The 15,442-nt window shown below is 43.8% G+C and overlaps 3 protein-coding genes across 6 annotated transcripts in view; 2 read left to right on the top strand and 1 right to left on the bottom strand.

Moving 5' to 3' along the window:
- Positions 1–15,442, top strand: part of TXNDC17 (thioredoxin domain containing 17) — a 997,418-nt gene that overhangs the window by 569,790 nt on the left and 412,186 nt on the right. The gene's annotated exons all lie outside the window — the stretch shown is intronic.
- Positions 1–15,442, bottom strand: part of LOC126939805 (uncharacterized) — a 910,157-nt gene that overhangs the window by 691,677 nt on the left and 203,038 nt on the right. The gene's annotated exons all lie outside the window — the stretch shown is intronic.
- LOC126939823 (short transmembrane mitochondrial protein 1-like) lies at positions 8,862–9,751 on the top strand. The gene has a single exon (XM_050765591.1). It carries the CDS (start codon positions 8,923–8,925, stop codon positions 9,064–9,066), a length of 144 nt encoding a protein of 47 aa, XP_050621548.1. The 5' UTR covers positions 8,862–8,922; the 3' UTR covers positions 9,067–9,751.

Here is a 15,442-nt window from a genome sequence, read left to right as displayed (position 1 = left end):
CAGGTGCACGCCACTACACCCAACTAATTTTTTTGTATTTTAGTAGAGATGGGGTTTCACCATGTTGGCCAGGGTGGTCTTGATCTCCTGACCTTGTGATCAGCCTGACTCTGCCTTCCCAAAGTGCTGGGATTACAGGCGTGAGCCACAGCACCTGGCCAGGACTTCTTTATGGGAAAGGAAGATCTGAGCTCAGAGGGCAGGCTACTGTTACCTGCTCCACCTGCCCGCTGACCCTTCATTGATTCCTACCAGAAGAGCCTGGTGGCCTCTGGATAGCTAGATGTTTATTTCCAAGAATGGGCTAGGTCTGACACAAGGGCAACTGATAACTCCATCCAGGCCCATTGAGTCCAAGGGTGTTCCAGACATCACACTAGGCACAGAGGAAACATAGAAGCAGCATAAGTGAATGACGACAAAGGGAGATACGGGTTTTGACAAAGGTGACCTGGGGACACTGTTGGCCCATAGAGAGCAGAAGAAGGGAGGCCTGGAGGAACAGTGTGGATGCTGCCTCCTCCGTGCCCCACTTGCGAGGCCCATTGATCAGGGAACTAAGCACACGGGAGCAAGGATCTCTGTGTCATTGTCCTGCACAGATGCTGAGCTGCCCAAGAATGGGATCCTCTCTGGTTTCTTTGCTCGCTCCTCTTCATAGGGAAGGGTCAGTCACATTCAAGGTATGCCGTGAGCAGAAAGTGATGGGAGAGAGCGGAGAAGTGGCAGTAGCTCCATCAAGGAGGTCTTGCAATTCCAGCTAAGGAGCTGGAATTCAAGCAGCAGGTGCCAGGGCCAGGGGAGCAGGGAGCAGAAGTGAGGGCATGGCGGGAGGCAGCTATGGGGTGGTGAGCTCTGCTGCATCCGTGGCCGTGGTGGGCCATCTTGGAAGGGACCAGCAGGACAGTGGCTGCTCCAGACCCATCCCACCCAAAAATGTCTCCTAGAGCAGGAGAGCGACCTGTGGGAGAAGCAAGCCGATATAAATCAGAGCTAACCTGTGCTGATCCCCGGCTCCCTAAATCAAGAACCTGACAGGTTTTCTGGGCGAGAATCAATCTTGCTGTCCCCACAGTAAATACCATAATCCTTTTTCCATTGTGTTTTAGAGAATGTAACTCCCATGCTCATGATTTATTCGAAAATATTCTGCCAGGTTATGTGAATGAATGGGGGGAGTCAACGTGCTTTTAAACAGGAGTTCAGGGAACTCCCAACGGGACTGGCACCTCCCTCTTGGGGCAGCTCCAGCAGGCTGCCAGCTTCCACACCTGCCCCCTGTCCCAGGACCAAGGACATGGGAACTGAGGGCGGGCAGCAGGACACCAGAATGACCACTCTTCAGCTGGGAGGGCAGAGCAGAGGCAGCCAGGCAGCAGTAGGTGGCTGGTCCTCTCAGGGCTACTTTCCATGAAAGCCATCACTGGACTTCTCTTTTCCAAGTTTTTTGTAATTTATTTGTTACACAGCTAATATAAGAATGCATTCTTGGTCAGGCACGGTGACTCACGCCTGTAATCCCAGCACTTTGAGAGGTTGAGGTGGGTAGATCTCTTGAGGCCAGGAGTTCGAGATCAGCCTGACCAACATGGAGAAAACCTGTCTGTACTACAAATACAAAAATTAGCTGGACGTGGTGGCGGGCGCCTGCAATCCCAGCTACTTGGGAGGCTGAGGCAGGAGAATTGCTTGAACCCGGGAGGCAGAGGTTGCAGTGAGCTGAGATTGTACCACTGCACTCCAGCCTGGGTGACCGAGTGAGACTCTGTTTCAAAAATAAAATAAAAGCAAAAGAAAAAAAAAGAATGCATTCTTGTTATGCCTAATTCAAATAATTCAGAAGTTTCCAGAGCAAAATGTGAATCTCTCTTCTATACCCTCCCATGACCCAACTCACTGCGTTCCTGTTTCTTCTTCCAGAGACAGCAGTGGCAAACAGTTACCACCATCTTCTATTCATAAACACATATACCCTTTTGGCACAAAGAGGTTCTTTTTTTTTTTTTTTTGAGACAGAGTCTCGCTCTGTCGCCCAGGCTGGAGTGCAATGGTACAATCTTGGCTCACTGCAACCTCCGCCTCCCGGGTTCAAGTGATTCTCCTGCCTTAGCCTCCCCAGTAGCTGGGACTACAGACACATGCCACGACACCTGACTAATTTTTTGTATTTTTAGTAGAGATGGGGTTTCACCATGTTGGTCAGGCTGGTCTTGAACTCCTGACCTCGCGAAGGTTCTTTTTTTATGATAGGTAGTTTACCTTTATAGTTTATGTATTTATATGATATTTTTATATATGCCTGCATACATAAATATATATACACATATATATGGTATGTATGGGTTTACACTGCTTCCAGTTGTTTTTAACCTTTGTAAACAAAATCATGATGCATTTCTTTATAACTAAATGCATCTTGGCACATGTGTATGAGTTTTCCTTTAATATAGATTCTAAATGAGACATGGCTGGTTAGAGTTCTGACAAATTCTACCAAACTGTCCTGCAAACATAATATGCCAATGGGATATAAGTGTCTGTTTCCCCACATCACTAGGAATGCTTTCATTTAATTTTTGCCAAGTTGGTGGGCATAAGCCCCTCATTGTTGATTTAGCCATAACTGGTTCCTGAGCACATGGAACACACCTCCCTGCATTTAGTGGTTTGGTGTGTCTTTTTTTCTGGGTATTGTCTAATCATTCCTTTGTCCAGCTTTCTACTAAGTTGTCTTTTTTTCTTATGGAATTTAGGGATTTTAATCTTTGTCTTTGGAACATATTGCAAATCCTTCTTTTCAGTTTGCTTTGCTGTTAACTTTGTGGTGTCTTTCTTGTTGAGAAATTTTAAATGTTTAAAGCATTCAGATCTGATTGTCCTTTCATTTATGGCTTCCAGGTCTCATGATTTGCATGGGAAGGCTTTCCTTTCCCAGAAATAGAGTTTCATTTTATTTCCTCTATTTTCTTCTAACGTTTTTGCGTTTCTGTATCTCACGTTCACTCACGGTTAGCCTCCAGCATCTCTGCTTTCTTCATTACTTTTCTCTTCTGAACCTACACTTCCCCCAGGTAATCATATTCATGCTGTGACTTTAATCAGCACTTTTAGGCTCCTAATTCCCTCGTGTGTATCTCTGATCTTGTTTTCCTCTGGGCTCCTGACTTGCCTATCTGCCTATCTACAGGATATCACAAAAGTACCACAGACTCTGCAAACCCAAAACTGAACTCATGATCTTTCTCTCTAAACTTTGACTTCTTTTCTATCCTAGTGGATGGCTCAGAAACTTGAGCCTCACTCTTTGCACTGCCCTGTCCTTCATACTCCATGTTGATGCCCTGCCAAGACTTTGGCTGGGACCTGGTCAGTTGCACCTATCAAATTCTCGGCCACTGTTCTGTCTCTGCACCCTCACCACCCCAGCCTCAGCTGCCTTCACGTCTGGCCAGATTTCTGCAATAGCCTGCTAACCTGTCTCTTCAGCGTCACTCTCAACTGCTCTAACCTTTCTCCACACAGCAGCCTTCAAGATACAAATGTGATCATGCAACCCTCTTCGTCTCAAAACCATTAAGAGGACGAACAAAATCTTTCTTGTGGCCAACAGGACTTTGCATGACCTGGGCCCTGCCTGCTTCCCCGATCTCAGTCTCAGTCTCAGTCTCTGTGCACCAGCCATGCTGTCATGTTCTGTTTCTCCAACCGGAGGTCCTTTCCACATGCCTCTCCCTCTACACATTATCTTTTCTCCCTTGTTTTTTTTTTTTTTTTTTAGACAAAGTTTTGCTTTTATTGCTCAGGCTGGAGTGCAATGGTGTGATCTTGGCTCACTGCAACCTCTGCCTCCCAGGTTCAAGCAATTCTCCTGCCTCAGCCTCTCAAGTAGCTGGGATTACAGGCACCCACCACCACACCTGGCTAATTTTTGTATTTTTTAATAGAGACGGGGTTTCACCATGTTGGCCAGGCTGACCTCGAACTCCTGACCTCAGGTGATCCTATCGCCTTGGCCTCCTAAAGTGCTGGAATTATAGGCGTGAGCCACCGCGCCTGGCCTATATTTTCTCCTTTTTCATACCCCACATCTATTCCTCACTTGAATCCTATTCCTCCTTGCTCTCTCAGCTCAAATGACATTCTTACCATCCCATAGACTAGGCCAGGCCCTCACGCTATATTTTCTCATAGCATTATGAAGCTTTTTCTCATAACACTCATCCCAGCTTATGTTTATGTATTTAAGTATGTGATGCACGTCTGCCAAGGCAAGGCCAAGAACGCTCCCTCTTCTGAGTTGCAACAAAAAGCGAGGACTTGGCTGGGCGCAGTGGCTCACGCCTGTAATCTCAGCACTTTGGGAGGCCGAGGTAGGCAGATCACGAGGTCAGGAGATCGAGGCCATCTTGGCCAACATGGTGATACCCCAGCTCTACTAAAATACAAAAAATTAGCTGGGTGTGGTGGTCTGTGCCTGTAATCCCAGCTACTTGGGAGGCTAAAGCAGGGGAATCGCTTGAACCTGGGAGGTGGAGGTTGCAGTGAACTGAGATCGCACCACTGCACTCCAGCCTGGCAACAGAGCAAGACTCCATCCAAAAAAAAAAAGTGAAGACTTGTTTCTCTTGTTTCTCTTCACCAAGAACCTAGCGAAGCTCTGATCCTGTCTTGGGGGAGAGAGTTAGGAGAAGTAGAAGGCGTGGGAGGAGACAAGAATATTGTTTCTTTAGGGAGAGGTTGGAATGGGAAGATGATGTATTGGGATGCGCTCACCTCCCATCCTCTGACAAAATCAGCCAAGGAAATTGTGAGTGTGTAGTTGTCTGAGTGAATAAGGGAGGAAGAAAGTATCTGTGAGTGAGGGTTGGGCATGGTGGCTCACGCCTATAATCCCAGCACTTTGGGAGGCCAAGGCGGGTGGATCACGAGGTCAGGAGATTGAGACCATCCTGGCTAGCATGGTGAAACCCCGTCTCTACTAAAAATACAAAAAAAAAAAAAAAAATTAGCTGGGCATGGTGGGCACCTGTAGTCCCAGCTACTTGGGAGGCTGAGGCAGGAGAACGGTGTGAACCCGGGAGGTGGAGCTTGCAGTGAGCTGAGATCGCGCCACTGCGCTCCAGCCTGGGCAACAGAGCGAGACTCCGTCTCAAAAAAAAAAAAAAAAAAAAAAAGAGAAAGAAAGTATCCATGAGTGGTCCTGGCAGTTTGTACTTAAACATCAGACAGAGCCTTCATGGCACATAAGCTAGACTCAGCTAAGATGTATGCTTACAATAATGTCCCCAACCTAACAGTAAGTGTACGACCTGGTTGGGTACAGTGGCTCACACCTGTAATGCCAGCACTTTGGGAGGCCGAGGTGGGCAGATTACCTGAGGTCAGGAGTTCGAGACGAGCTTGGCCAACATGGTAAAACCCTGTCTGTACTAAAAATACAAAAATTAGCCAGGTGTGGTGGCAGGTGCCTGTAATCCCAGTCACTTGGGAGGCTGGGGCAGGAGAATTGCTTGAACCCGGGAGGCAGAGGTTGCAGTGAACTGAGATCACACCATTGCACTACAGCCTGGGCAACAAGAGTGAAACACTTAAGGGAGAAATAATATGAATTCAACTCAAACTCTCAGAAAATTTAAAAGATTATTCCTAACTTATTCTATTAGGCCAGCATTACCTGGATACCAAAAACAGATACAAACATTAAAGAAAAGAAAACTACAAATCAATATTTTTTATGAATATAGATTCCAAAATTTCTTATAAAATTTTAGCAAATTTAATCCTACTATATATTAAAAGGATAATATATGATGACCAAGTAAAATTTATCCAAGGATGCAAAATGGTTAAGCATTTTTTTATAAAAACAATTATTTATCATGACAACAAACACTTAAAAAGTAAAACTCTATGATCATTTCAATGGAGGCAGAAAAAGCATTTGACAAAATCCCACATCTATTACTGATTTAAAAAAAAAAAACCCTAGAAATAGAAGAATATTTCTTCGATCCAATAAAGGAATGAGGCAAAGATGACTGCTTTCACCATTTTTAGTAAATATTCCACTGAAGGTTCTAATCAGTGAAGTAAGTCAAGAAAAAGATATAAAGGCATCCAAATTGGAAAGGAAGAATTGAAATTGTCTTTAGTTCCACATGACATTATTGTCTGTGGAAAATCATGCTATGAAAATCTCCCAAAAAAAGCAAGATAACTAAAAAGCGACTTTAGCAAGGTTGTAGGATATAGTCAAAATTCAGAAATCAACTCTATTTCCATATACTAGTAACAATCAGAAAGAGAAATTAAGAAATAATATTACAATAGCATCAAAACATGAAATATAGAGAGATAAATTTGACAAAAGATGTGCAAGACCTGTACACTGAAAACTGCAAAACATTCATGAGAAATATTAAAGATGACCTAGATAACAGGAGAGATATATTATGTTCATAGATTAAAAGACTCAATATTGTTAAGATGTTAATCCTCCCCAAAATGAACTTTAAAGTCAATACAATCCCAGTTAAGATTCCAGCAAGCTTTTTAAAAGAGAAACTACCAAAATGAATCAGAAATTCATACGAAAATGTAAATGACCTAGGGGAGTCAAAATAACTTTGAAAATAAAGAACAAAGTTGGAGGGCTAATATTTTCTAATTTCAAGAGTTATTATAAAGCTGCAGTCATCAAGACACTATGGTGTTATAAACAGATCCACAGAACAGAATACAGAATCCGAAAATAAATGAACATACATGTGGATAACTGAATTTTGACAAACGTGCAAAGGCAATTCAATGAATAAATGATAGTCTTTTTAACAAGCAGTGCTAGAACAATTGGATGTACATGTGCAACAAAATGAACTTTGATGTTTTTCTTGCACCATATTATATGAATGTTTGTGTTGCTTAAAATGTATATGTTGAAGCCTTAATCCCCAGTGTGACGGTATTTGGAGATGAGGTCTTTAGGAGGTTATTAGGTTAAGATGAGATGATGATGATGGGGCCTCCATAATAAGATTAGTGCCCTTATCAGCTGAAAGAGGAAGAGACCAGAGCTCACTCTCTCTCTTTGCTATATGAATATACAACAAGAAGGCAGCTGTCTGCAAGCCAGGAAGAGGGTCCTCACCAGAACTCACCATGCTGACACTTTGATCTTGGATTTCTAGCCTTAAAACTGTAGATGTAAATGTCTATTTTTCAGCCATTTACAATGTATACATTATAAATGTACATGTACACATGTGTGCATTTACGTTTGTACATTATTAGCACGTCATACACATCACATAGTTAACGTCTAGCCATTAGACATTAACATTAGTTAAATGTCTAATATCCTGTCTCTGCTGTTTTGTAATAGTGGCCAAAGCAGACAAAGAGACACCATATATTAAAATTACGCATAATGAATCAAGAACCATAAGGTAAAATCTATAGCTCCAAAACTTTTAGGATAAAATCTTTGTGACCTTGAATTATTAGGCAAAGATTTTGGATTAGTAGGCAAAATATCTTCGCCTATTAATCCAAGGTCATGAAGACTTTTTTAGATATGACACCAAAAGCTCAATCCATTTAAAAAATTGACAAATTGAAATTCATCAAATTAAGAACTTATGCTCTTCAAAAGACGCTATTGAAAGAATGCAAGTGATGTACTGGGAGAAAACATTTCCAAATCATATAGGTAATAAAGAACTTATGTCAGACTATATTAAAGATTCTTAAAACTCAATATTTTAAAAATGAACAACCCAATTTTTAAAAGTGGGAGATTTCTGATCAGACAAAATCGCCATAGACTCATTTTTCCCTCCTTCTCCCCACTAAGTACATCTATAAACCCTGGAAATAATATAAGAGGCAACCAAAGGAGAACCATGAAACGTGCAAACAGAAAGAATTGATTTGGGAACCCTGGAAAAACACAGCAGCAGAACATCTGATCATTCCTTTGCCCAACAAGAAAGATAACTCATATCTGATATTTCCCAAACCCCAAAATAGCGACAGAAGGCATTGCAGGTTGACCCTTTCCACTGCTAAATCAAAGTCCCTCCAACAATATGGGTAGCAAGCCTGGTACCACCCACAAGGGAGATCCTTTGGAAGACCTGCTAACAATAATTGACCAGGAGAAGTGCTCTCTTCCCACTGAGCCTGAGACTCCTCTCCTGCCAAGGGATACCGGGGTAGTCAGCAGCACCAGCAAAGGAGTCCCTACCACAACAAACAGCCCAGCCCAGAGAGCCTTTTTATCCTCCTGGGCCTGAAACGCTGCTTTTCACTGACAGACATTCAGTAGCCTGGCCCAGGGAAATGCTTTTGCACCATCAGGCAGCTGTAGCAGGAACTAGTGGGAGCAACAGCAGGACCAAATAAACCAACCGACCAAAAGAATACCACAGAAGTTCTGAAAGTTAAACCATCACTGGAACTGTATCCCACAAAAGTAAGTTAGGACCAGCATGCTAATCCTAAACAGAGTGGCACCTGTTAAAAAAAAAATTTAAATAGGACCCAGTGTCTCCTAACATAAATGATGAAATGTGCAGGGTACAACCAAAAATGACTCATCCCACCAAGAACCACAAAAATCACAATTCGAGTAAGAAAAGACAACCAACTGATGCCAACAGTGAGATAAGTCATATGGCAGGATTCTCTGACAGGGATTTGAAAGCAGCCATCACAAAGATCTGTCAATGGTAAATTACAAATTCTCTTGAAACAAATGAGAAACCAAAAAAAAAAAAAAAATCTCAGTTTTAAAAAGTTATTTAAGAAACAACAAAAGGAAATTATAGAACTGAAAAATATAATAAATATTTTCTGAGGCTCAGACTGGCCCGCGGAGCTGCAGCAGTCCTTCGAGCCCTCCTCGCCCTCCCCACCAACATCATGCTCCAGTTCCTGCTTGGATTTACACTGGGCAACGTGGTTGGAATGTATCTGGCTCAGAACTATGACACACCAAACCTGGCTAAAAAACTTGAAGACATTAAAAAGGACTTGGATGCCAAGAAGAAACCCCCTAGAGCATGAGATTGTCTCCAGCACTGCCTCCGGGAAACACTGATTCTACTGCTCTTGAGGGCCTCCTTTACCAACTGAACCAAAAGCTTTTGTTTTCGTCTCCAGCCTCAGCACTTCTCTTCTTTGCTAGACCCTGTGTTTTTTGCTTTAGAGTAAGCAAAATGGGGCCCCAATTTGAGAACTACCCTACAGTTCCAACATGCTCGCCTCTTCCCATATTCCCTTTCCAACTGCATGGGAGGTTCTAGGACTGGAATTGTGGTGCTAGGTTAGTAAACATGACTTTTAATGGGGAAAAAAAAAAGAAAGAAAGAAATATTTGCTGTATGGCCTCAGAAAGTCGAATGTGGATGACAGAGGATATAGTCAGTGAACTTGAGGAGAGATAAATAGAATTCACTCAATCTAAACAACAGGTTACAAGCTAGATGAAAAAACAATAAACAGAGCCTCAGAGACTCAGATGACAATAACAAAAGATTATCAGACGTCAACATTTGTATTATGAGAGTCCCAGAAGAGAAGGAAAAGAGTGAAGAAATAATGAAGATTATTTGAAGAAATAATGGCTGAAAGCTCCCCAAATTTGGCGAAAGATGCAGACTTTCCAGTTTAAGAAGCTGAATGAAACCCAAATAAGATAAACCCCCAAGGAAGTAAAAAACATCATAATTAAACTTCTGAAAAGTGGAGACAAAGAGAACTAATCTTGAAAGGAGCCAGAAAGAAATGATGTATTACTTACAAGAAAATACCAATTTAACTGACAGCAGATTTCTCATCTGAAACCGTGGAGGCCAGAGAGAGTGGCACAAAATTCTCAATAGTAAAAAGAAAGAACCGTCAACTGCAAATTCTATATCTGGTGAAACGATTCTTCGGGAATGAAGGGGAAATAAAGACGTTCTTAGACAAAGAAAAACAAAAGTAATTTGTTGCTAGGTGACCTACCCTTAAAGATTGGTTAGAGAAAGTTCTTTTAACACAAAGAAAATTATTTAAACAATGATTTTAGATCACTATGAAGGAAGAAGGAACATAAAAAGGAGAAATGCATAGATTACCCTTTTTAAAATAAATTTTATAAACCATATTTAATGACCAGGCACCGTGGCTCACACCTGTAATCCCAGCACTTTGGGAGGCCGAGGCAGGCGGATCAAGAGGTCAGGAGATTGAGACCATCCTGGCTACCATGGTGAAACCCCATCTTTACTAAAAATACAAAAAAATTAGCCGGGCATGGTGGCGGGTGCCTGTAGTCCCAGCTACTCAGGAGGCTGAGGCAGGAGAATGGCGTGAAACTGGAAGGCAGAGCTTGCAGTGAGCTGAGATTGTGCCACTGCACTCCAGCCTCCATCTCAAAAAAAAAAAAGAATAGAGTGAGAGAGATTACTCTATTCAATATTATTGTTACAGTAATCAGGATAATGTGGTGTGGGTAAGGAGACAGACACACAGATCAATGGAACAGAAAAGAGAATCTAGAGATATACCCACAAAAATACGCTCAACGGACTTGTGATAAAGGTGCCAAAGCGATTTAGGGAAAAAAAGACATGCATCAGCAAAATATTGAGCCTCAACCTAAACATCACCATATACAAAATATAAAGTCAATACAGAAATAAACTCTAAAGTTATGGAGATGAGTTTGGGATTGAATGTAAAATTCTGAACTATAAGACTTTTAGAAAACAATAGAAAATCTGCAGAATACAAGGCTAGACAAAAATTGTTGGAGCTGACACCAGAACCATGATACAGAAAATTGATACAGAAAAAATATATGTAGAACTTCATCAAAATTGAAAATTTTTGCTTTGTGAAAGACTTTGCTTAAAGGATGAAAAGACAAGATATGCACTGTCTTTGCACACAATGTATTCAGTAAAGGACTGTTACCTATAATTTATAAAAGAATTTCAAAACTCTACAGTAAAAAACAAATAAACAATCCATTTAGAAAATGAGCAAAAGACATGATTAGACATTTCATCGAAGAAGATATATAGATAGCAAATGAGTACATGAAAAGATGTTCAACATCATTAGCCATTGGGGAAATGCAAATTAAAACCACAGTGAGATATCACTACACATCCATCAAAATGGCTACAATTAAAAAACGGTGACAAAATATAAAGTTCATACAGACCAACACCAGTGCTGGCAAGGAGCTGGAGAAACTAGCTATCTTGTGTGTTGTTGGTGGAAATGTAAAACAGTACAGCCACACTAGAAAACAGTTCAGCAGTTTCTTATAAAATTAAGCGTGCAATCACCACACAACCTAGCAATTGCACTCTTAGACATTTATCCCAGAGAAATGAAAATGTGTTCACACGGAAACCTGTACACACATGTTCACAGCAGCCTTATGCATGACAGCCAAAAACTGGAATCAGTCAACCCAGATGTCCTTCAACGGATGAGTGGATAAACAAGCTGGTACATTTATAACAAGGAATTCCACTGAACACTAAAAAGCAGTGAATTCGGCCGAGTGCAGGGGCTCACACCTGTAATCCCAGCTACTCAGGAGGCTGAGGCAGGACAATCGCTTGAACCCGGGAGGCAGAGGTTGCAATGAGCCTAGATCACGCCACTGCACTCCAGCCTGGGCAACAGAGTCAGATTCCATCTCAGAAGAAAAAAAAAAAGGCAGTGATTTTGCAGTGGCTCATGCCTGTAATCCCAGCACTTTGGGAGGCCAAGATGGGAGGATTACCTGAGGCTAGGAGTTGGTTAACATAGTGTGACCTCCATCTCTATTCAAAAAGAGAGAAAAAAAAAAGGCTGGGCATGGTGGTTCACACCTGTAATCCCAGCACTTTGGGATGCCAAAGCAGGCAGATCACCTGAGGTCAGGATTTCGAGACTAGCATGGCCAACATATCAAAACCCCGTTTCTACTAAAAATACAAAAATTAGCCAGGTGTGGTGGTGCACACCTGTAATCCCAGCTACTCAGGAGGCTGAGGCAGGAGAATGGCTTGAACACGGAAGGCGGAGGTTGCCGTGAGCCACGATCATGCCACTGCACTCCAGCCTGGGCAACAGAGTAAGACTCCATCTCAAAAAAAATTAATAATAAAATAATTTTTTTTTAAAGCAGCAAATTATTGATCATAGGCCACACCTTGGAAGAATCTCCAGGAAATCATGTTGAATGAAAAGATCCAGCGCTAAGAGGGTATATACACATGATTCCATTTATATTGCATTTTTGAAATGACAAAGTTTTAGAAGTAGAGAAAAAATGAGTGATTGCCTGGGGTTAGGAGTGGGGGAGGAACAGGAGAAAGGGATGTGTACTTACGGAAAGACAAGACAGGGATCGTGGTTCCGATGGAATTACTCGGGATCTTGGCTATAGTGGTATCGAATCTCCACATGTGATGAAATTGTGTATAACTAAATACACACACAGACACACAAATTAGTATGTCTAAAACTGGGGAAACCACATAATATCGATAAATTAGATCAATGTCAATATCCAGTTTTTGATATGGTACCATAATTTTACAAATTGTTATTATAGGAGAAAAATGAGTCTTAAAAAGTACGAGAGCTCTCCATATTATTTCTTAAAACTGCATGTGATTCTACAATTACCTGAATACAAATTTCGATTAAAAAAATTAAACAGAGAGTCGGGCATGGTGGCTCATGCCTGTAATCCCAACATTTTGAGAGTCCAAGGCGGGTGGATCACCTGAGGTCAGGAGTTCGAGACCAGCCTAGCCAACATGGTGAAACCCCGTCTCTACTAAAAATACAAAAATTAGGTGGGCGTGGTGGTGCATACCTGTAGTTTCAGCTAGTTGGGAGTCTGAGGCAGGGGAATCGCTTGAACCTGGGAGGTAGAGGTTGCAGTGAGCCAAGATTGTGCCACTGCACTCCAGCCTGGGTGACAAGAGCAAAACTCCGTCTCAAAAACAAAACAAAACAAATTTATCAAACTGTGCTCTTTAATGTGTACTGTTTATTGTGCCTAAATAAAGAATAAATGGATGAGTATATGAATGAGTAAACAAATCAAGAATGGATGTATACATTTAAAAATTGACAAAGGAGGCTGGGTGCAGTGGCTCACACCTGTAATCCCAGCACTTTAGGAGTCTGAGGCAGGAGGATCACTTGAGCCCAGGAGATCGAGACCAGCCAAGGCAACAGAGTGAGACCCCTATCTCTACAAAAAATACAGAAATTAGCCAGACATGGTGATGTGTACCTGTAGTCCCAGCTACCTGGGAAACTGAGGCAGGAGGAACGCTTGAGCCTGGAAGGTCAAGGCTGCAGTGAGCTGAGATGAGCTCACTGAGTGAGCCACTGCACCCGCCCCAGGCCCCCGGTTCTATCCTGAGCTGAAGATGCAGGAAGCAACCTGCCAGTGAGGTGACGCACAACTTAGGGACAGCCTCAGATACACGAGGCATGGCACAGATGGAGGATTCCTAAGTGTGGTGAGAATGACGACAGAGGGCAGCAGATGAAGGGGAGATCCTGCAGGTAACAGAGGAGCAGGAAGGGGAATGTCAGGAGGGGTCATTATGGAAGTCAGAGCAGCAGACAGGGAGATGGCTGTGTAGGCAGGAGCAGCTAGGACAGAGACACCCCAGACTGCAACAGCGGGCGGGAGACTTCCAGGACACCAAGAACAGGAAAAGTGAAAAGGATCTTCTCTGGGCCAGGCACAGTGACTCACGCCTGTAATCCCAGCACTTTGGGAGGTCGAGGTGGGTGGATCACGAGGTCAGGGGATCGAGACCATGCTGGCCAACATGGTGAAACCCCATCTCTACTAAAAATACAAAAAATTAGCTGGGCATGGTTGTGTGCACCTGTAGTCCCAGCTACTCGGGAGGCTGAGGCAGGAGAATCGCTTGAACCTGGGAGGCGGAGGGTGCAGTGAGCTGAGATTGCACCACTGCACTCCAACCTGGCAACAAAGCAAGACTCCACCTTTTAAAAAAAAAAAGAAAGAAAAGAAAGAAAGAAGGGAAAGAAGGAAGAAAAGAAGGAAGGAAGGAAGGAAGGAGAGAGTGGAGGGAGGGAGGGAGGGAAGGGAGGGAGGGAGGGAGGGAGGGAAGGAGGGAGGGAGGGAAGGAGGGAGGGAGGGAGGAAGGAAGGGAGGGCAAGGAAGGAAGGAAAGAGAAGAGGAGGGGAGGGGAGAGGAGGGGAGGGGAGGGGAAGGAAGGAAATGGAAGGGAAGGGAAGGGAAGGGAAGCGAAGGGAAGGGAAGGGAAAGAGAGAGACAGGTGGGGCAGGGCAAGGCGAAGCGAAGGAAAGAAAAGAAAAGAAATTAAAAGAGAAGACAGGACAAGAAAAGGGTCTCCTTCCAAAAACCACATAGAGGACAAACTCCCAGTACCATCTAGAAGTTCCCAAAGACAGGAGGAGGCATGGGGCTTCACCGCCCCTCTCCACCTGCACTCGGTGCTTGGAGGGATCTGAAAGGGACAGAGAAGCCGCATCAGGAACGCAAACACAGGGCTCACTGGATGGAGAACAGGCTTCCTACTAGGTGACAGCCCAAAAAGAACCTTTCTCTGAGAACTGATCAAACTCAATGCTAATTCATCCAGAATTCACAGCTCAGCCCTCAGCATTCCTGGAAGCTGTCACTCTGCTGCCTGGTCTCCCCCAGGGGATAGTTAGGAAATGACAGAAGAGATGTGCCGGGGGCAGGGCCCCAGCTGCAGCGAGGTGTGTGCTGGGCTAGGAACCAGGTCTCTTCTGTCAGCTTGAGTGGTGAGCGGATTCTGGAGTACAGGGCCACACAGCAGGGAACCAAGGGGCTCCTCAGTATTGAGAGGACTTCTGGGGGTTCCTGAGGGTTCGAGTGTGGGGTTCCCTGAGGTCCTGCCCCTTCTCGAGCCCAGTTGAAACTGGCGATTGTCTCTGCCTCTTTCCTTCCCCTGGGGGAGAATATGACTGACCCAGCCTTGGTCACCTTCTCTGGTTCACACATTCCCTCTCTACCCGAGACCTCCAGCGTCTAGAATCGATCTGTTTATCACTGGAGCATTGATGACGAGGTCACAACGCAAGCAGTCACTGGTCTGAAGACCCTCGAGCAGCAAGGGAGCTTAACACTGCCCAGCCCACCTCCTGTTGACGTCCGCTCAGCCCAGCCTCCAGTCTCAGGCGATCTGGCCTCCCGAAGCCCCCGGTCCCCACCCAGGACAGACCTGACCGACAAAGCTTTCCTAATGCAAATCTCTTATGCAGAGAAACCTCTCTCTCTGACCCCTCCAGGCCCCGAGCCTCCCCATGAAGTCCTTCAGATACACGGGGACATTGGCCCTAGGCGCCCCAAGCCTGGGTCTCCTTCCCTTCAGCCAAAGAGCAAATCGGTCAGCACCCCATGGTCTCC

The sequence above is a fragment of the Macaca thibetana genome, chromosome 16, assembly GCF_024542745.1.
Source record: "Macaca thibetana thibetana isolate TM-01 chromosome 16, ASM2454274v1, whole genome shotgun sequence".
NCBI lineage: Eukaryota > Metazoa > Chordata > Mammalia > Primates > Cercopithecidae > Macaca > Macaca thibetana.
This window is presented reverse-complemented; position numbering and strand designations above follow the sequence as displayed.